Source organism: Typopeltis vanoorti, chromosome 25, assembly GCF_054136105.1.
Source record: "Typopeltis vanoorti isolate ZY-2024b chromosome 25, IOZ_Tvanoo_1.0, whole genome shotgun sequence".
Lineage (NCBI taxonomy): Eukaryota > Metazoa > Arthropoda > Arachnida > Uropygi > Thelyphonidae > Typopeltis > Typopeltis vanoorti.
Window position 1 is genome coordinate 58065288 of NC_143573.1, and position 21257 is coordinate 58086544.

Here is a 21257-nt window from a genome sequence, read left to right on the forward strand (position 1 = left end):
CATATGAAGTTAGTACCACTAAGAGTCAGAGAGAGAGAGAGAGAGAGAGGTTGAAAAGCAGGTTACGGAAGGATGGGAAGAGGATGGATACAAAGGTAAGGAAGTGTTTATAGCAGAGCAAAGTGATGCAGTGCAAAACAGTAGGGGATGATAAGGATATAAAATAAAATCAGAGTAAGGATCAGGGAAATGGGGATGGTCAAAATGAAAATAGGAGTTCGCTATAGCAGAGCAAGAGAGAGAGAGAGAAAGAGAGAGAGAGAGAGAGAAAGAAAAAGAGAGAGTAAAAAGTGGAGAATTGTTAGGCTTATATAATGTATGGAGTATCAGAAAAGGGCTGAGTTTGGAGTATTGATTGAATCAGTACGTCCCAAGATAATTGGCATAAGTGAAACTTGGGTGACTGAGAATGATATATTGTCAGGACTTGAAATGGCAGGATACAGAATTTTCCAAAAGGATATGAAGATGAAGAGAGGATGGGGAGGTACTGTTAATGGTAGCAGAGGAATTGTGTCCTTCAAGAGTTGAAGTATAAAATAGTAGTACATGTGAAGTTGAGATCAATAGAATAGTATATCTAACAGGATGCTCTTATAGGCCAGGGAATGTGGAGAGTATTAATTGTGAAATGTTTAGACAAATTAGTTGGGCAAGTAAAAGGAACATGATCCTAATAGGAGATTTTAATTATAGGAATGTGGATTGGAAAGAAGAAATAGTGCATAGTAACAAGGAAAGTGAATTTGTTGAGTTTATGCAGGATAACTATCTAGAGCAACATGTGATGAGAGCGGGTTTATCAGTGTTAGATTTTGGTGATATACAGTTTCCACACAGGATGTGGTTCTGAATGAGGTATCCACACTACCACCTGTTGGTGAAAGTGATCATGAGGTACTGGTTTGGAAGGGTAGTCAAAGGAAAAAGTTGTTATCAAGGGGGTCTATATGTGGAACTATAAGGTGGGTGATTATCAGAAGCTCTATAGTCAACTAGCATCAATACATTGGGTTGATGAATTGTGTAGAAAAGATGTTGACAGTGCATGGGAAATTATAAGGCAATATTTCACACAAGCAATGCATAACTGCATACCAAGAGATAAGTGAATAAACAGAGTAGGAATGAGATGAATGAATGGTGAAATCAAGCAAGCAGTGTTACAAAAGAAGTTGTTATAGAGGAAGTACAAGACAGTTTGCAGTGAACAGATGTAAGAAGAATGTAAAGTGCAGGCCAGAAAAGTGACAAGCATGGTTAAAAAAGAAAAAGTAGAATATGGGAAGAAATTGGACAGTCAGGTTAAAGCTAATACTAGGGAATTTTTCTGCTATGTGGTAAGCAAGAGCAAAAATAATTATGGCAGGTTGATACTGGTGGATAATTATGGTAGCAGAGTAACCATAGTAAATGATATAGTGTAATTATTTAACAAACACTTCATCAGTGTATATTATAAGAGTGTGAATGATGCTGTACAACATGTAGAAGGGAGGTAAGAATTAGGAGAATTAAAGGTGAAAGAATCAGAGGTGTATCAAGTGTTGCTCAGGTTAGATGTTAATAAGGCTGTAGGAATTTTTAAATGTGCAAAAGAGTTAGCCATGCCCTTGTCCTGGTTATTTAATGAGAGTCTTGCAGTGGGTAAGATTCCTAAGGTGTGGAAAGAAGGCAAAATAATACCTCTCCACAAGCATGGTTCGAGAACAGAGGTTTCCAATTACAGACTGGTCTGTATATCTGCAGTTGATCAAAGTGTTGGAAAAATGGTTAGAAATAGAATAGAGGTAGGGTTGATCAACATAAGATTCTCTATGATGATCAGCATGGGTTTGTGAATAGCAAGTCTTGTTTTAGCAATCTGATTGTTTAATAATAAGGTGACTAATGTGTTAGATGCCAACAAACAGAAGACCAAAACAAAAAAGAAAAAACAAGAGATCTTTTCAAAAAGATCAGAGAGCTAACAGGAAAGTTCAGTGCTAAGGTAACAATATTGAAAAGTAAACACAAAGGATATCTTACAGAAGCTGCAGACATCAAAGAAAGATGGAAAGGAAAAAGTATACAGAAGCCCTTTACAGAAAGGACTCCAAAATTACTGAGAAATTGGAAGAGCAGGATTATACACAGGAGCCAGTACCACTGGAGAGTGAAATGAGGTGGGCACTGCAACAGCTATCCAGTAAGAAGGCACTAGGAGGAGATGGAATACCTATTGAGCTGCTCAAAGCCCTGGGAGACGAGGCAGTTAAAATTTTAACAGCTCTATGTCAGCAAATTTGGATCACACTAAATGGCCTAGGGAATGGAAAAAATCAGTTTATATATCTTTATTGAAGAAAGGCGATGCAAGAGAGTGTGAAAATTACAGAACTATAGACTGATTTCTCATGTAAGTAAAGTCTTACTTAAAATCATTCAGAAAAGACTGGAACCGTTCATGAAGAGAGAAATGCCAGATGAACAGGCAGGATTTCAAAAAGGCAGAGGAACAAGAGATCAAATCACCAATGTGAGATGGATAATAGAAAGAGCACAGGAATATCAAAAGAATGCATACCTTTGTTTCCTTGACTATAGCAAGGCTCTGTAGATCATGTGAAACTGTGGAATGTGTTAAGAACAATGTCAGCAAGTGAACAAGAAGCTACTGTCTGAACAGATCTTGGAGAAACTGAGTTTTTTCACAATGGGGGGGGGAGTGCAACAAGGATGTATTTTATCTCCGTACCTGTTTAACTTGTACAGCAAATACATTTTAAGAATGGCAGGGCTGGAGGAGTCTTCAGTTGGAATTAATATTGGTGGAAGAAATATAAATAATTTGAGGTATGTAGATGATACCACCTTGCTAGCAGAATGCAAAGATTTGGAAGAACTTATTATGAAAGTTAAAGAAGAAAGTGCTAAATATGGTCTTAAACTTAACCCCAAAAAGACAAAAGTCATGGCAACTTCTTCTCCTGCAGCTTTTCCCACTTAAGCAGGGTCACTGTTTGTGGTGAGTCTCCTCCACAACCTCCTGTCTCGGGCTGTAGCCACATCCAAGTTCTTCATCCTCAAGTCCTCCTTCACCATCTCCCTCCATCTCTTCTTTGGCTCTCCGTGCTTCCTCTTCCCCTGCACATCCATCTGCATGACCTTTCTTCCCACATACTCTTCCTCCCTCCTCATCACATGACCAAACCATCTCAACCTTGCCTGCTGTATCTTTGCTCCTAAGTTCGTAACTTTCACCATTCCCCTTACATAATCATTTCTCAGACGATCCTTTCTGGTCACACCGCACATCCACCTAAACATTCTCATCTACACTACCTCCATCCTTCTGATGTTATTTTTCCTCAGGGCCACAGTTTCCATAGCATACGTCATAGCTGGTCTCACTATTGTCCTGTAGATTTTGCCTTTAAGATTGATTGGTACCCTCTTATCGCATAGCACTCCAGCCATCGCTCTCCAGTTCCTCCATCCTGCATCCCACTTCCTTCTCAGCCTCACCATCCTCTCTCATTGTTGAACCTAAGTATCTAAAGTCACTGACCTTCCTGATGACATTTCCTTCCAGCTCTAGATCTGTCTCCTAGCTGCCATCCATTATGCAACACATATACTCTGTCTTACCTCTGCTCAGTCTCATACCTCTCTTCCAGTACTTTCCTCCAACTTTCCAGTTTAGCTGCCACTTCTTCTCTTGATTCTGCACACAGCATGATGTCATCTGCATACAACATAGTCCAAGGCACATCTTCTCTCACCTCCTCCGTCACCACCTCCATCACAATATTAAACAGGAACGGACTTAATGCTGACCCTTGATGCAAGCCAACTGTCCCTGGAAAACCTTCTGTCTCTCCCAGGCAGGTTCAAACTCTTGTCTTCACATTTCTGTACATCTCCTGCACCGACCTGAGATATTTCTCTGGTACCTTCTTCTCCCTCAAACACCTCCAGACTTCTTGCCTTAGCACTCTATCATAGCTTTCTCCAGATCAATAAAAACCAGATGTAGCTTCTGTTGCTTCTCTCGAAACTTTTCCATCATCTGTCGTAACCCAAAGATAGCATCTGTCGTTGATCGACCAAGCATTAAGCCAAATTTCTCCTTTGCAATCTCCACATCCTTCCTCAGTCTTCCATCAAGAACCCTCTCTAGGATCTTCATTGTGTGGGACATCAACTTTATTCCTTTGTAATTCTTACAATCTTGGGCATCCCCTTTACTCTTGTAGATGGGGACAAGAGTACTTTCCCTCCATTCCTCAGGTATATTTTCCTGTTGACAAACTTTTATTAACAGGTCCCACAGCAGGTTAATTCCCTCTTCCCCTAGTGCTTTCCATGCCTCCACTAGGATCCTGTCAGGTCCTACTGATTTTCCATTCTTCATCCTCTTTGCAGCTTCCTTCACTTCCACTCTACTAATGTTCTGCACCATCCCCTCATTAGGCTCCCCATCTTCTCTGTGAGTCCTTGCATTTTCTTCATTCAAAAGCCCTTCAAAGTATATTCTCTATCTGTTTCTTATATCCACATCCTTCCTTAATACCCTTCCTCCAGAGTCTTTGATCTGCCTCACATGTATGATGTCCTTTGATGCCTTATTTCTACATTTTGCCAATCAATAAATCTTTCTCTGTCCTTCCTTTGTTTCTAATTGATCATAAAGGTCTTGATATGCCATGGCCTTCGCCTGTGCAACAACTCTTTTGGCTTCTCGCTTTTTCTCTCTGTACTCCTCTCTGTCCTCTTCCACTCGACTCGTCCCACTTCTGCTTTGCCTTCCTCTTGGCATTACTGCATCTTGTACATTATTATTTCACCACCAACCCTCCTTCTGCTCTCTAATCTTTCCAGATGTTTCACCAAGCACCTCAATTGCACAGCTTACAATTACTTTGGAATTATGTCTCCACCAGTCTTGTACACTTTCTAGTCCATCCGAAATCCTCTCTAACACCTTCTCCCTAAAAGAGAAGAGTTCCTCACACCCTCTTCTTTTAAGTGAAACCACTTAATTTTCTTCCTCTCATGGCTTCCAAAGGTTCCTATCTTCGACTTTATTTTAAAGTCTGCGCACAACAGCAGGTGTTGCTGCACCACCTGATCTGTTGGGATTACCTTACAATTTGTTACTGCCTTAAGATGTTTTCTTCTAGTCAAAATGTAGTCAATCTGTGAACTATTGTTGCCACTTTTAAACGTTATCAAATGCTCTTCCCTCCTATAGAAAAAGGAGTTCACAATTGCCAGGTTATGGCAAAGGCATATGACAACTGCAAAGGTTATGGCAACATGTGAACTTAAATGATTTTGAAGTAGATGGGGAGAAAATGGAAGCAGCTAACAATTTTGTGCTCCTAGGATCCAGAACTGATCAAGATGGTTATTGTACTGAAGAAGTTAGAAGATTATTACTTGGAAAGAAAGCAATGACAAATTTAAGCAAGATCTTTAAAGATAAAGATATTAGCCTCGCAACAAAAATCAGAATCGTGAAAGCAATGGTATTCCCTGTGGTAGTGTATGGATGTGAAAGTTGGACCCTGAGAAAGAGTGAAAGAAGGAAGATAGATGCATTTGAATTATGATTTGGAGACGCTTACTAAGAATACCATGGGCTGCAAAGCAGACCAATAAATCAGTGATAGACAGAATAAAGCCAGATTGCTCCCTCGAAGCTATGATCATCAAGCAAAAATTGTCATACTTCAGACATATTATGCAAGTAAATGACAGTCTGGGGAAGATGATGATGCTTTCTAAAGTTGATGGAAGCGGGAGAAGAGGAAGACCAAGAATTAGATGGGTGGATGGAGTTAAAGAAGCAACTGGAATGTGCTTAGAAATTCTGAAAGATATGGCCAGGGACAGATTTGAATGGAGAATGTATGTTCATAGAATCACCAGGAGTTGAAAACGACTCGATGGAAGATAACAACAACAACAAATGTGTTAGATAAGGGAGAATCATATGCGGTGATATTCTTGGACTTTGCAAAGGCATTCAATACATTACCACTTGACAACTTGGTGCATAAGCTACAGAGGATAGAAATATATATTATATTAGTTAGATGATCAGCGATTGGCTCTCTCACTGATACCAGCATGTTGTGTGTATGATGGAGCCATGTCTTAGTAAAGGAAAGTGACCAGTGGCATGCTTCAGGGTTCTGTTCTTGGGCCCTACTGTTTAACTTATTCACTAATGATGTTTCATTAGGATTGACTGGGGGATCTGCAAATATTTGCTGTGATGCAAAGTTAGGTAGAATTATCTGGAGTAGATGTTGCTGATGTTAATTCTCTACAGAAGATTTTAATAGACTTTTAGTTTGGAGAAATGAGTGGGATTACCATTTTAATATTAGTAAATGCAAGGTGTTACATTTTGGGATACAGAGATATAAGGCTGTGTACTATACTGGTGGAGCTATACTTCAGGAAGTGGACAGGATTCGGGATCTTGGAGTGATGGTAGGCAGTGGACTGAAGTTATGGAGGCACATCGCACGTGTTGCAAAGACTGCACATCACATTGCTGCTGTGACAAAAAGTACACTGACATGAAGGGATAAGGAGGTGATGGTGCATCTATATTAGGCATTGGTGGTCAGACCACATATGGACTATTGTGCTCAGATTTGGTCACCCAGTTTTCATTGTGATATGGAAACACTAGAGAGGGTCCAAAGATGAATAATCAAATTGATATCAGGACTCTGGAGTGTTGGTTATGAAGAGCGTTTGAGAGAATATGGATTACAGAGGCTGGTGGATAGGAGGAAAAGAGGAGATATGACGGAGACCTTCAAGTTAGTTAAGGGATTCTATCAAATTAATACACAAGAAATTATAAAAAGAGTGGATGTTAAGATGGGAAGAACGAGAGGTCATCCCTGGAAGTTGTATAAAGATGTGGTGAAGATGGCTGTGAGGAGTAGATTTTTTTTATGTGGAAAGTTGTTAATGAGTGGAATGCATTGCCTGAGTATGTTGTGAGTGCATGTAGTGTAAATAACTTCAGAGCTCATTATGATAGACATGTTGCTGGCTGAGTGGGCCTCCCACAATGAGTCTGTTGACACCATGGAGGTTACCAAATAATAACAATAATAAAATGAATGAAGGAAGGAAGAGATTAAGTGGGAAATCTGGAAGAAGACTTCCAGATTTCCCAAAGCACTGTGGAGTCAACACACAAGATGAATACTAATAATAGTTGCATGAAGAGTACACAGAGAAGGCCAGGTAGTTGATGCAGTTGGTTAAGACAGTAAAAGTGTAGTATGACAAAAAAAAATAACCAATGAAGCTAAAAAAATGAATATAGAAGATTTAGTTATTAAGTTGCTAGTTAATGATGGTGACATTAATAACTGATGCAGATGATATATATTAAAGTATTCAATGAGCAGTTTTCAGTGTATTTCATCCTCATAAAGGCAACACTGTGAGAAGCTGGAGTGTAAAGGGGTGGTGGGGGAGGAGCTGATGGTGAATGAACAAGAAGTATATGAGGAATTAAGTAAAGTTGATGTTAATAAGGCAGTAGGAAATGACAATATATTGCTGCATCTCTTGAAGAAATGCTCTGGAGCAGGGGTTCTCAACCTTTTCCAGTGGCATACCACTATATTTAATTCAAGATATTAGATGTACCAGTAAGGCAGTGGCTCATGTACCACCAGTGGTACGCGTACCATAGGTTGAGAATCTAGAGAATTAATGAGAACCTAGGTCATCTGTGTGTCTGGAGTTGTTGTCAGTTGTTGTTGATAATAGTCAGCATGAGTTTATTAGGGGAGGTCATGCTTTAGCAATCTGCTTACATATTACAAGGTGACAAATTCACTGGATAAAGGAGATGAATATATAGTGGTATACTTCAGTTTTTCAAAGGCTTTTGATAGACTCCCACATGATAACAAGCTGGTAGCTAAATTGAAACATATGAGATTAGATAACAGACTAGTAAGTTAGATAGCTGACTGTCAGACAGTTATCAGCAAGTTGCACAAAAGAGGAAGGTCACAAGCAGAGTGACACAGGGTCTGTTTGGGAACATTATTGCTTAAGGTGTACATTAATGACACTGGGACCTGCTGATCTGGAGATATGCAGCTGTTTGCCAACAATGCAAAGTGGGGAAGAATTATGATAAGTAAAGCAGATGTTATGTCCTTGTAGGAGGATCTCGATGGACTATATGAGTGAAGCTAGCAGTGCAAGGTCTAGAAATTTGATAGGCAATTAATGGAAAAATTTGAAGGGGAGATGGAAGACATGAGAGAAAGAGAGAGAGAGATCTGGGAGTGATGGCAGACAGAGACTTGAATTTTAGGATTCACGGTGCTAAAATTGTAGGAACATTCCAATGGATTATAGCAATAATGAGAAGGACATTTACATGCAGAAGCCAAAATGGTTATGGTTACCTCATGTAAAGCTTTTATCAGCCACATATGCACTACTGTGTATAAATCTGATTGCTTGGTTTTCAAGGGAATGAGGATGTACTAAAGGAGGAGTCCAGAGAAGGTTTATGTAAGTGTCAGGTGTATGGAATTTTAGATATGAGGAGAGACTGAGGCAATGCAGGTTACAGAGCCTTTTGAATAGAAGAAGGAGAGAGATATGATTGAGATATATATAAATTGGTGAGGAATTGTTACCAAATTAATTTGGAGATTTTTCATAGCGTAGACAGAAACAAGGGTAGAACAACAGGCCATCTCTGGAAGGTGCATAAGGAAGGTGTGAGTAGGAGAGTGAGAAGTGGGTTCTTTGCATGGAAAGTGACTGGTGAGTGGATTGCACTGCCTGATAATGTGGTGAGTGCATAACTGTGAATGACTTTAAGGTATGGTTCGATGATCTTTTTTTGCACGAAAGAGTATGGAACTCTTGCAATGAATCCCTCTGACTCCATGGTGGTCAGTGGTTAATAATAATAATAATGAGTTTTATTTCTCCATCTGCAAATTCCATAGTAAAACAGAACGCATTTTTTCAGGTAATGGATAAAAAAAAACAACTTACCTGCTCTGCAATATAAAAAGTCCTGGTACCAGTTTCAGGATGTTTCCAGTAACAACGAAATGTTTCCCCAAGGATGGGATTATATGGTTTTTTTAAGCCTTTAGGCTTCTTATAAAATCCTGATAAATACCACTGCACAACCATCCTCATTCGAGTAAAAGGATCATCAACTAAAACTGCTCTGAAAGAAAAAATAAGAAATAATAAAAAGAAAAAAAACAGAATAAATACATTTGAAATAAATAATTTTCATACTCAGACTTTTCTTTTTTTTTAAGGAATTTGAAATTATGTTTTGTATGGTGGGTAGCAGTGGTGCAGATGAGAAATAACAGCGGCAGGTGTCATCTTTCATATTCTGTATTACTGTGCACATGTGTCAGATAATCTTGAGTGTACAACAGGAAATGGAAAGTATAGTCATTATTTTTCATTGAAAAAAGCAATGATTTGTGACCATCACCAAGCTAGTCTGCCTGTGTTGCAGGATGAAACATCCTTGTTCTTCCTCTCTCTCTCTCTCTCCATATGAGGTTGGCTAACTTACAGTCAACTGAAAAGGACAATATAAAGATTCCTTGCATTATGAAGAGAATTAAACCAAAGTCTTTTCCAATCAAAGGGTACATGTTCCTCTATGGCTACACCATAAAATTTCTTTGAAGGTACCATCAAAGCATCATTGGGGTACTTATATTTCATCACTTAGTTGACCTAGGACTGTCTTAATAATGTAAATTAATGCATCATATTGTATTTTACTCACTATTTATATTAGACATTTCAATAAAAAACACAATAGTCATGCAGTGTGTGAATTAACTCTGGTAGACAATACGGTCTATTTTTAAGTTGTAAAATGAGCAGTTATAATTGAAGAATGTACAAGCAAATGATTTTGATAGAAAATCAGTGTCAAGTAAGGGTGTACACTATTTATTCCCCTCAATTCTTCATCTATATTGATCAAATTATAAAGCAAATTTATATTAAGCAATATCCAAATTGGATCAGATTTTCAGCTGTTGAAAGATCATTTTATACTCATAAATAAATCCATTACAGGTCTTCAAGGACTATTTAGTCATCCAAATGGAAACAAAACATGAAATATATGAAATAATATGTATCTATATTATGGATGAGGAGAAATATGTCTGTGGCAAGAGTAAGGCATACATTCATTTTTTTGGATATTACAAAGGCATTTGACAGGGTGCCACGTGACAAATTGGTTATAAAGTTACAACATATAGATCTGGATATCAGGTTAGTAGATTGAATTGTAACTGGCTTTCTGATAGATATCAGAGAATTGTATGTGGGGGGAGGCAGTATCAAGGAGTAGGGAGGTTACAAATGGAGTTCCACAGAGTTTAGTACTGAGATGATTGTTCAGTCTTTATGTCAATGATATTGTCACTGAGTTGCAGGGGGATATTCAGTTATTTGTAGATGATATAAAGCTTGGGAGGGTTAATTAGTAAAGGTGACAATCTTTTGATTCTTCAAGAGGATTTGAATAAGCTGGAAAGGTGGGTAAATGAATAGGGATGTTGATTTAATCCAACAAAATATAAAATATGTGGTTTTGAAATTCAGGATCTACAGATAGAATGCTTCATATTCACTTGGTGGAGTTATGCTGGAAGAAGTGGAAGAAATGCAAAAGTTGTGAAGACATCTCAGAGAATTGCTGCAATATTGAATAGAACATTGACCATAAAAAATAAAAGGATGGTCCCATTGTATAAAGCTTTGATCAGACCATATCTAGATTTCTGTGCTCAGATCTAGTAACAGGGATTTGAAGAGGATGAAGTAACCTTGGAGAGCATGCAGAAATGGATAACAAAATTGATATCAGGACTGTACAATATTGATTATGAAGAGAGTCTGAGGGCATGAAGATTGCACAGTTTGGTGAATAGAAGACAACATGGAGAGGGATACGATACACATTTAAGCTGTTGAAGGATTATTATCATATTAATACTGAGGAGATTTTTCATATGGTAAACAAGGGGAAGGAACAAGGACACAGAGTTAAAAAAGGAAGTAGTGAGTAAAAGGGTAAGAAGTAAATTTTTGCATCAAAATTAGTAGGAGCATGGAATGCATTGCCAGAGAGTGTGGGGAAAATGCAAACAGTGGATGGGTTTAAGAAGTAGGGCAACAGACTTTGTATTGACTAGTTACTTCCCACAATGTCTTGTGATTTCATGGAAATCAAGAAAATAATAATAATAATCTTCTTTGTACAATGTTGTGTACTTCAAATGTATTCTGATTGTTATATGCCTGTGTTATGAGAGGTACAGTGATTAACTAAACCGAACAACTGTTATAAAAATATGAACATTAGCAATAAAAAGCAATATAAAAATATGAACATTAGCAATAAAAAGCAATATAAAAATATGAACATTAGCAATAAAAAGCAATATAAAAATATGAACATTAGCATTAACTGTATTATCAATGGTGAATCATACAGAACAAGTAAAACATTTCAGATATTCAGGTACAATTTTCAGGAAGATGGCAAATTAAATATGGAAACAGAAAAGCAAAGGTGATCTGGCTGGAAGCCAGGTGAATAGATTCAACTGGAATAAGAGAAAAATTAGCCAAAACAAAACAGCAGTATACATAGCAGCTTTCAAATCAATTTTATCCTTTGGATATGAAAGTTTGGTAGTAATAAAACAGCTAATCAAAGACTAGAGCCCAAACATGTGAGAATCCTAAATTTTTGAATACAAAGGGAGGAAACTCCATTTATTTGTATGGAGTTTCCTCCCTTTTTCTTCCCCATCCCTATTGGGGGGTTAAGTATTTATGGCTGTAGATCCATGTGTGTTCACAGGGCCGGTTTGTCTGCTTGCGGGATGAAAAACGCCAGATAAACTGGCAGAAAAAATCCTGCTGTCCATGTCCAAGACCGGCTAACTTGGCTATGCCTGAGGAAGATCCTCAAATTCCTCACGTCTTCGACGGGAATCGAACCTGGGACACTCCTTCCTCAGTCATATGGTTGCAAAGCGCACAGCCACTAGGCTAACCGCACGGACTGAGTCCTAAATAAAATTAGAGAAGTGAAGAGATGCATCACTGGCAGAATAATTAAAAATCAAGATATTAGAAAGGAACTTGGCATTATTGGCATTCAAGGATGCATGAGCAGAGCTGAGAGCTGATCTGAGTAGTATGGCCTCTTGCACAAAAGAGGAACAAAGTTAGCCAAACATTTGTTTGATGCCAAGAAAAAGACCAAGTGGAATAACAAGATCTAAATAACTGATACAATTGGCGGTACTAGTATTACTGTACATCCCTTGAGGATAAATATCAGAAAGTAGAGCGATGTGATATTGATGATGATAACAGACTACGCTGGTCTGGTTGGCTGAGTGGTTAGCATATCCACTCAGCAGCCAAAAGGCTGTGGGTTTGAATCCCACTGTGGGCATGGATGTTTGTGATTGTCTGTGGAAATACTAGTGGTGGTGGTGGGCAATAGATAGCATTGGTGTAGTTGGTGAACTGAGTGGTGGAGACAGAGTTGTAGAGTAGGTGCCCTCCTTCAATGAGTCCTTGGACTCCCTGGAGGTGTCACGTAATAATAATAATAATAACTAGCATTGTTATACAAAAAGTAATTAATTATGGGAAAGAGTAGGGGAGTAGGCAGTATATAGAAAAACAGAAAATTGTTGAATCTACTAGACTCCCTCTAAACACAAAGATAAACTAGCAATAACCATTATTACAAAAAAACAACAACACTTACTTTGACAAAATATCTGCATGGTAATAATAATCTGATAATTTATCTAAAAATGATCTAGGCTCAAGTATGAAAGTTGGTAGCACAACTCTGGACAGGTCCATTCCAGGCCTTACCTGAAAGATTTAATTAATGCACATCAGTGATTTGAAAGATCTTGCTTTATAACCTAAATAATTTTACTGATTTAGAAAAATGTAACATCAAACTAAAACATCAAAATGTAAAATCAAACATCAAACCTGAACTGACATATTTTGAAGTATTTCCATTACCAAATGTGATTATTATTCAGATGTATTTCCTACTTCCTCCTCTTCCTACTACACTATGAAGTCATCTGTGATGGCAAGTTAGTTTCATATGGCAGTCACAGGATTTTCATTCCACAGAGGAAATCAACAAATCACGTGAAATTAACAGACATAACATACTGGCCTTACAGTTTTAGTCCTGAACAACTCAATCTTATTGAATTTACTATAACATCATCTTGTATAAATGATGAAATCATTTATACAAGAAATCTGAAAATCTGATCTGATAATCGGTATGGAGATTCCGTAGTTAGAGGACTAGTTACTCAGAAAGTCCATAAGGTGCTATCCAGGAGGCAGAATGAGTAGGATAATTAAGGCATTGGACATGAGGAAGAAATAAGCAAGAGAGTTAGTCGTGATTGTGAGGACAAATGATCTAAGTGGACATAAGGAGGATGTGAGGGTGAATATCAGGAGGCCACTGAGAAGAGTGAAAGATAACAAAGTAGTAGGAAAGGTTATCAGTGTGTTGCTGAGGTATGACGATGATGAGTTGCAACAGAGAGCCAAAATCATAATGTATGCTAGCAGAACTGTGTAAGGAGAGTGGAGTACAGTTTGTGGATGTATGCCATGTGTTTGAGGGAAGAATGAAATTATAAAGGCGTGATAAGTTGCATTTGAATGGCTTTGGAGTGAGTGAGTAAAGAAAATGTTGCTGAATATAAGCACAGTGTGATGCATGCAAGAGATCAGAAGCAAGAGATGAAGTGAAAAATCAGGAGAGTGGTATTGAAGAGACAGACGTGCTTGGCAGTGAAAACAGTAGTAGTGAGAGAGATGAAGAGAGAGAACGGAATGCAAAAGGAACAGAGAAACGGGGGGGGGGGAGGAAGCCCAGGTGGACAGGGACACATGGCATAGGGAGAGTGGATGCTGAAAGTGGCAGTGGATGAGTGTATGAAGATGGAATATATTGCATGTGGAAGTTCAGAATGAGCAGATATAGTAAGTGGTGATAAAGGTGATTGGGGAGGTGTTGTGGGGAAATCACAACCAACAAGTGGCTTGGTTAGGACTGGTTATAGATCTAAAAATGAATTACTGTGTTTGTTTACAAATGCCATAAAATGGGAGATGAAATGGTTTCACTAATTGACTTCATTCACCCCAAAATTATTGGAATAAGTGAAACATGATTGAATGAAGATGATAATCTAACAGGAATAGAAATGGAAGTACACAGTATTTTTCACGAGGATAGAGAGGACAAGAATGGAGGGGGAGTGCTTCTGATGAGAGCAGGGGAATTGTGTCCACATAAGGTAGACATGAAAGAGGGAAATAGTGGCAATGGTTATGAGGCAGTGTGGTGTAACATGGAGGTTAACAGAATGACATATTTAGTTGAATGTTTCTAAAGGTCCAGGAATGTGGAGGATGGTGATGAAGAAATGTATAAACAACTTGGATTAGTAGTGAACAAAGGAAGGGCAATTATCATGGAAGATTTTAATTATGGTGGTATACAGATTGAAATAAAGAGATAGCATATGGGAATAAAAAAATAAATTTCTTGAGTTCTTGATGTTGCAAAATTACATAGGGTAATAATTAATCAACGTGATGTGGAGAGCTTGCAGGATGATTTAAATAGGCTGTTGGTATAGGCAAAATTATCTCAGGCAGCACATGGAAGGCAAGTGAAGATCAAGAGTTCTAGATCTGATCATTTCATCAGAGGATGTAATTGTGAGTGAGGTTTCACATTTTCCTCCAGTTAGTGAAATTGATCATGAAATGATTACCTGGGTTTTGGCTAGCCATATGCAAACTTTTGTGAGGAAAGGATATATGCGGAATTATAAGGCTGGTGATTATGACAAACTTAGGAGACAGCTTGGAGCTATAACATGGAACAAGGAGTTGAGTGGTAAGGAAATAAATGCTGCATGGGAACTGACAAAGATACACATAACAGCATCAATGTGTGAATGTATTACGAAGGCCAAAAGGCTGAATAAGGTAGGTGTAAAATGGATGAATGTGGAGCTTAAGCATCAAATCTGGAAAAAAGAAATTACTTTAGAGGAACTACAAGGTGAATAATGGTAATAATCAGTTACATGAAGAATATAAAGAACAAGCCAGGAGAATGACTCAGTTAGTAAGGGGGAAAAAAAAGTACAGTATGAGCAGAAATTGGCAAATCAGGCAAAGAAAAACCCCAGAGTTTTTTTTTTAGATATGTGTCAAGTAGAAGGAAGAATGCTCATGGTAAGATGATAGTAACAGATGGAAGTGGTGGAATGGTAACTGCTGCAGAAGACATTGTTGAGTATTCAGTGATCAATTTACATGGGTGTTTCATCCTGATCAGGGTGGAATCATGAGGAACTTAAGTGTAGAGAACATAGGAGAGGATGGCTTAATTCTGAGTGAGCAGAAGGTATTCAAGGAAATAAATAAACTTGATGTCAACAAGGCAATAGGATTTGATGACATATCACCACACATTTTAAGGGAATTGGCAGTAGCATTGGCATGCCTGTTTAATAAGTCTCGCAACAGCACAGGTTCCAAGGGAGTAGAAGGAGGGTAAAATTGTTCCACTGCATAAAGGTGGTGATAAGGTTGTAGCTTCAAATTATAGGCCAATCCATATATCTGGAGTTGTGGCGAAGGTACTGGAGAGATTGGTGAGAAATAGGATACAGAAATGGGTTGATAAAAGCAGTATTCTCTGTGGTTATCAGCATGAGTTTGTTAAAGGGAGATCATGTTTCACTGACTTTCTTATGTACTATAACAAGGTGACAAATATCCTGGACAGGGGGAGATGCATATACAGTGGTGTACTTGGGAGTTGCTATATGCCAGGGAATGTTTAGGGTGGTGATGAAGAAATGTATAAACAATGAACAAAGGAAGGGTAATTATTATGGGTAATTTAATTATGACAGTATAGATTGAAATGAAGAGCACTTGTTTATAGCACTTAAGAATAAGGAAAATGAAGTTCTTGAGAGACAACTATCTCAGGCAGCATGTAAAGGAGGACAAGTGAGAGTTGAGAGATTTAGATCTGATCATTTCATCACAGGATGTAAGTGTCAGTGGGATTTCAGATTTTCCTCCAGTTGGTGAAAGTGATCATGAAGCGATCACCTGGGTTGTAGCTAGCCATATGGCATATTTCTGTAAGGAAAGAATATATGTGGAAGTACAAGACTGGTGATTATGACAAGCTTAGGAGACAGCTTGGAGCTATAATATGGAACGAGGAGTTGAGCAGTGAGGAAGTAAATGCTGCTTGGGAACTGACAAAGAAATACATAATAGCATCAACATGTGAATGTATTCTGAAGGTCAAAAGGCTGAATAAGATAGGTGTAAAATGGATGAATGAGGGGCTTAAGCATGAAATCTGGAAGAAGGCACTCTGGAGGCAGTATAAGATGAATAATGGTAATAATCAGTTACATGAAATGGTAAGATGATGATAATGGCTGAAAATGGTAGAATGATACTGCTACAGAAGACATTGTTGAGGTATTCAGTAATCAAATTATAAGGATGTTTCATCCTCATCTGGATGAAATCATGCAAAACTTAAGTGTATGCAACATAGGAGAGGATGGCTTAATTGTGAGTGAATAGGAGGATTTGAGGAAATAAATAACCTTGATGTCAATAAGGCAATAGGATTTGATGACATACTACCCTGCATCTAAGGGAACTGGCATGCCCGTTAAATAAGAATCTTTCAGAAGCACAGGTTCCAAGGGAGTGAAAAGAAGGTAAATTGTTCTACTGCAAAGGTGGTGATAAGACTGTGGCTACAAATTATAGGCCAATCTGTATATCTGGAGTTGTGGTGAAGGTACTAGAAGGATTGATTGGAAGTAGGACACAAAAATGGGTTGATAAAGTAGTATTCTCTGTAGTTATCAGCATGGCTTTGTTAAAGGGAGATCATGTTTTACTAACTTGGAAGATGCATATAAAGTGGTATACTTAGATTCTGCAAAAGCTTTTGATAGACTGCCACACAACAAGTTGGTACATAAATTGAAACAGATGGCATTGGATAACAGACTGCTGAGTTGGATCAGTGAGTGGCTGTCAGATAGGTATCAGAAAGTTGTATGTGGGGGTGCAATATCCTGAAAGAGGAAGGTCATTAGTGGTGTAGCACAGGGGTCAGTTTAGCAACTATTGATGTTAAATTTGTATATTAATGATATTGGGATGGGCTTAATTGGTGATATGCAGCTGTTTGCAGATGATGCAAAACTGGAGAGAGCAGTGCAAAGTCAAGTAGATGTTATGGCCTTACAATAGGACTTGTATAAATTGCATGAATGGGCAAGTAAATGTCAATTAAATGTTGCATAGTGTACGGTTTTGAAATATGGTAAGCAACAATGTGATGCAAAAAAAAACACTTTGTGGCAAAACTTTAAAGGAGGTAGAGGAGATGAGAGATCTGGGAGTGGTGGTGGACAAAGACTTGAAATTCAGGGACCACATTGCACAAGTTGTGAAGACTTGTGCACAGATTTGGTCACTGAGTTTTCATGGTGATGAAGATATGTTAAAAAGGGTTCAGAGAAGAGTCACAAAGGTGTTCAATGGTCTTTGAGATGTGGAGTACAAGGACAGATTGAGAGAATGTATATTGCAAAGCCTTGTGAATAGGAGGAGGAGGGCAGGATATGATTGAGACATATAAGCTACTCAGGAGTTATCAGGTTGACGTGGAAAAGATTTTTCATAGGGGAAAGAGTAGAACAAGAGACCATTTGTGGAAACTGTATAAGGAGGGTGTGTGTGTATGCAGGAGCAGGCTCTTTACATGAAGAGTGGTTGATAAGTGGAATGCTTTGCCTGTGTATGTGTGTGTGTGTGTGTGTGTTGTGAATGTAGAGACACTGAATCAGTTTAAGCCACGGTTGGATGAGTTTTGTGTGTGTGACAGTATATACCTCCCACGATGAGTTTCTGACTCCATGGAGGTCAGATGTTAATAATAATAAGTTTAAGGAGTGGTATGTATGATAGACTTTATGTTGCTAAGATGGACCTCTCATGATGAATCTTGTCCCTACATGGAAATCCTGAATAATAATAATACAAGCAGTGGGGAAATTTTGAAGTAGGACAAAGAGATACGAGATCTGATGATTCATCATATCGCCTGTCTCTTCAACAAGAGATGGATCACACTGATAAAACTCTGAAGATATTAAAATGGATTATGATAATGACCTTGACATCCATGCCCAAGGATGTATTCATAAAGCCTGATGGATGGAGAGTGGATATACTAACCATTCAGCCAACCAAAGCCAGCAAAGTAAGAAAATAATGCTTTTATTATTGATTTTATTTTGAATTTATGCATTTATATCAGCAATAGTCACTTGAAAAAATAAGAAAAATCTATAATTCATCTAAGTACCTGTTTCACAAGACTCCAAATAAGACTTTTGTTTTCATCTGCAACTTCTTCTGTTTGTCCAGCATCTCCAGCCTATTAAAAAAAAAAAAAAAAAAAAAAAAACCTTTTAATGAAATATATTTCAATATATTATCATATTATGCAAGAAGAATCTTTCAAATAAAAAAAAGAAACAAAAAGAGATTATATTCTTTATCCGAAATAATCCATTAACAACATTAACAGAAATCCAATATATTAACTCAGCTTTGTTTTGTTGATGTGGCCACTTTCCAAAAATGTAGTTCAGATGACTGCTGCATAAGAAGCATACTCTACTAGTTTCAAGATGATTTATAAGCAACATTATTCTTCTGCATTCTTCTTTCACTGTAAAGTATGCTTCTCAATGATATTTTTCAAGGACATGATGAAAACATTCTGGAGGGGGGATTAAATCTCTGGGTTCAAAGAAACAGCCATAAAATGGTTCTGAAGGCAAGCTGACAGATAATGCATTGGACAAACCAAAGCAAGTGATTATATATATACAGGGTGTTCGGGATAAATTTGACATATTTATAATTAATTATATTTTTCCGTAAGTTACATGTATTAACACACACTTCTCTTCATTTAAAAGTTTGGACCCTTCTTCATTCATATACAAGATGTCAGAAAGGATGGATAGCTGGAACCCACCTGAATCATGGAAGAGAATAACTTGTATCATGATGATTCGTGCCCGCCATCAAAATAAGGATATTACGACTGCTGCCCAATGCTCCCTGAATACAGTAAAAACAATCAGGCATGAACTAGAGACTTGCAATGGTGACTACGAGGATGTAGCAAGAAGAAAGATCCCTAGCAGACGATCTGATTGCGTTCGTACAGCAGAATTCCTCGCAAATCTGCAGGAACAGGTGTTGAAGAACCCTGGCATTGGAATTCGGGCTTTGTTCGTGGAGTTGCTAACTGTAGTCAAGCCCTGGATAACAAGGGTAGCCAATGGTAGGCCGTATGTATGGCAGCAGGATTCGGCCCCTTGCCACACCTCTGGGAAAAGTCAAAAATGGTTGTCTGAAAATTTCTACGACTTCACCAGTCCAAATGTTTGGCCTCCAAACTCCCCAGACCTTAACCCCATGGATTATTTTGTATGGGGCGCAGTTGAAAAAGACACCAATCGCACTTCCAGTAATACATAAGCCCAGTTAATGGATAAAATTAAAACAGTTTTTGCGGCCCTTCCCAGGGAGACTGTAGCATCAGCTTGTTCGAGGTTCCGAAGCAGAATTGAAGCTGTGATCGATGCTAATGGTGGTTATTTTGAGTAAATCTTGTTGATAGTATTGTAATTAACTCTGCCTGTAATGTTTTTTTGTCAATTCATTAAATTTAATAGATACAAAGAAGATTTTCTTTTTCCTTATGAAACTGTCAAATTTATCCCGAACACCCTGTATATACACACACACACACACACTAATGGTGCAGCATCAGTTAGCTGATTCAGTTGGAGAGAGAGAGAGAAAAAAATGGAGTGCAGGAGTCTAGACAGTGGTGAACTCCAAAGGCCATGCTTAGGAATATTTAATATAGATGATACATCAAAAAAAAAGTTATTGTCATGATCCATGTTCCTTGAAACCAAATGTTTTTCCAAATCAAAAATGACAAGCAAGAATACGAGGGTGATCTGAAAAGTTCTCGGCCTAACAATGAAAAAAAGGATTTATAATATCAAAATTATTTTTATTTTTCAACATAATCTCCCTTAAGATTAATACAGTTATTCCAGTGATGCTCCAGCGCCATTATCCCATCCCTGTAGTTGTCCTCAGTAAGATCTGCAAAATACCCGTCTACAGCTGCAATCACTGAAGAAAAATGCTGACTGACCAGCAAGGAAGAGTTTTAGTTTTGGAAAGAGATAGAAATCAGAGGGAGCCAAATCTGGGGAATAGGGTGGATGTTCTAACAATTCATAGTGCAGATCCCTTAATTTTCCCATTGCCAAAACACCTTTGTGGGCAGGTGCATTGTCTTGATGAAAGATGATTTTTTTCTTCTGCAAACCGGGTCTTTTCACACAAATTTTTTCGTCTAGTCTGGTTAAAAGATTGGAATAATATTCCTTGGATTGTTTTACTCTTTTCAAGATAATTAATAAACAAAATGTCTGAGAACTTTTATTGTTAAAAGAACATAAGATTTAATGATTACAAATACAAAGAGCCAACAAGTTTCACTAGCCACTGTCTAGCATTTTCAAGGCTGTACTGGTGTGAAAACAAATGCATCAAGTTACATGAAAACATACACTTTAGTAACTGTTAGGCCGTTACATTTGATAATTCGTGTTTGATGGCGTGCATGCGTTCGAATGCTTCAGTCAGAATCGGTACATGATCACGTGTTGTGTGGTTTTTTGCATATTGTAGTTCTGTTGAGCTGAGAGAATTGATGAGATATTTCCATATGTCTTTAAGAATAGCACCTTGATTTCTATTTAAATTATTGCCTGTGTGTAGCACCACTGCTGCTTCTTTGAAAGTTCTGTGTCTGTAGTCATTCTCAATGTAAGGCATAGAACTGTTTTTCCAATCTAAAACGTGATTTGATGTTGAGAAATGATGAGCTAAACCAGATGTGATGATTCTATTGTGATTGACATCCCCCACGTGTCCCTTCTGTCTTATCTCAAAAC

At 38.0% G+C, this 21257-nt stretch overlaps 1 protein-coding gene across 1 annotated transcript in view; it reads right to left on the reverse strand.

The window, feature by feature from the left end:
* The window catches only part of LOC150092765 (oxysterol-binding protein-related protein 8-like), a 159114-nt gene that overhangs the window by 76197 nt on the left and 61660 nt on the right, over positions 1-21257 (reverse strand). Inside the window, exons 8-10 of the mRNA XM_090414273.1 lie at positions 18566-18637; positions 12845-12957; positions 9052-9232 (exon numbers count right to left, since the gene is read on the reverse strand). Of these exons, the coding sequence (XP_090270399.1) occupies positions 9052-9232; positions 12845-12957; positions 18566-18637 (366 nt within the window). The remainder of the gene's footprint in view (positions 1-9051; positions 9233-12844; positions 12958-18565; positions 18638-21257) is intronic.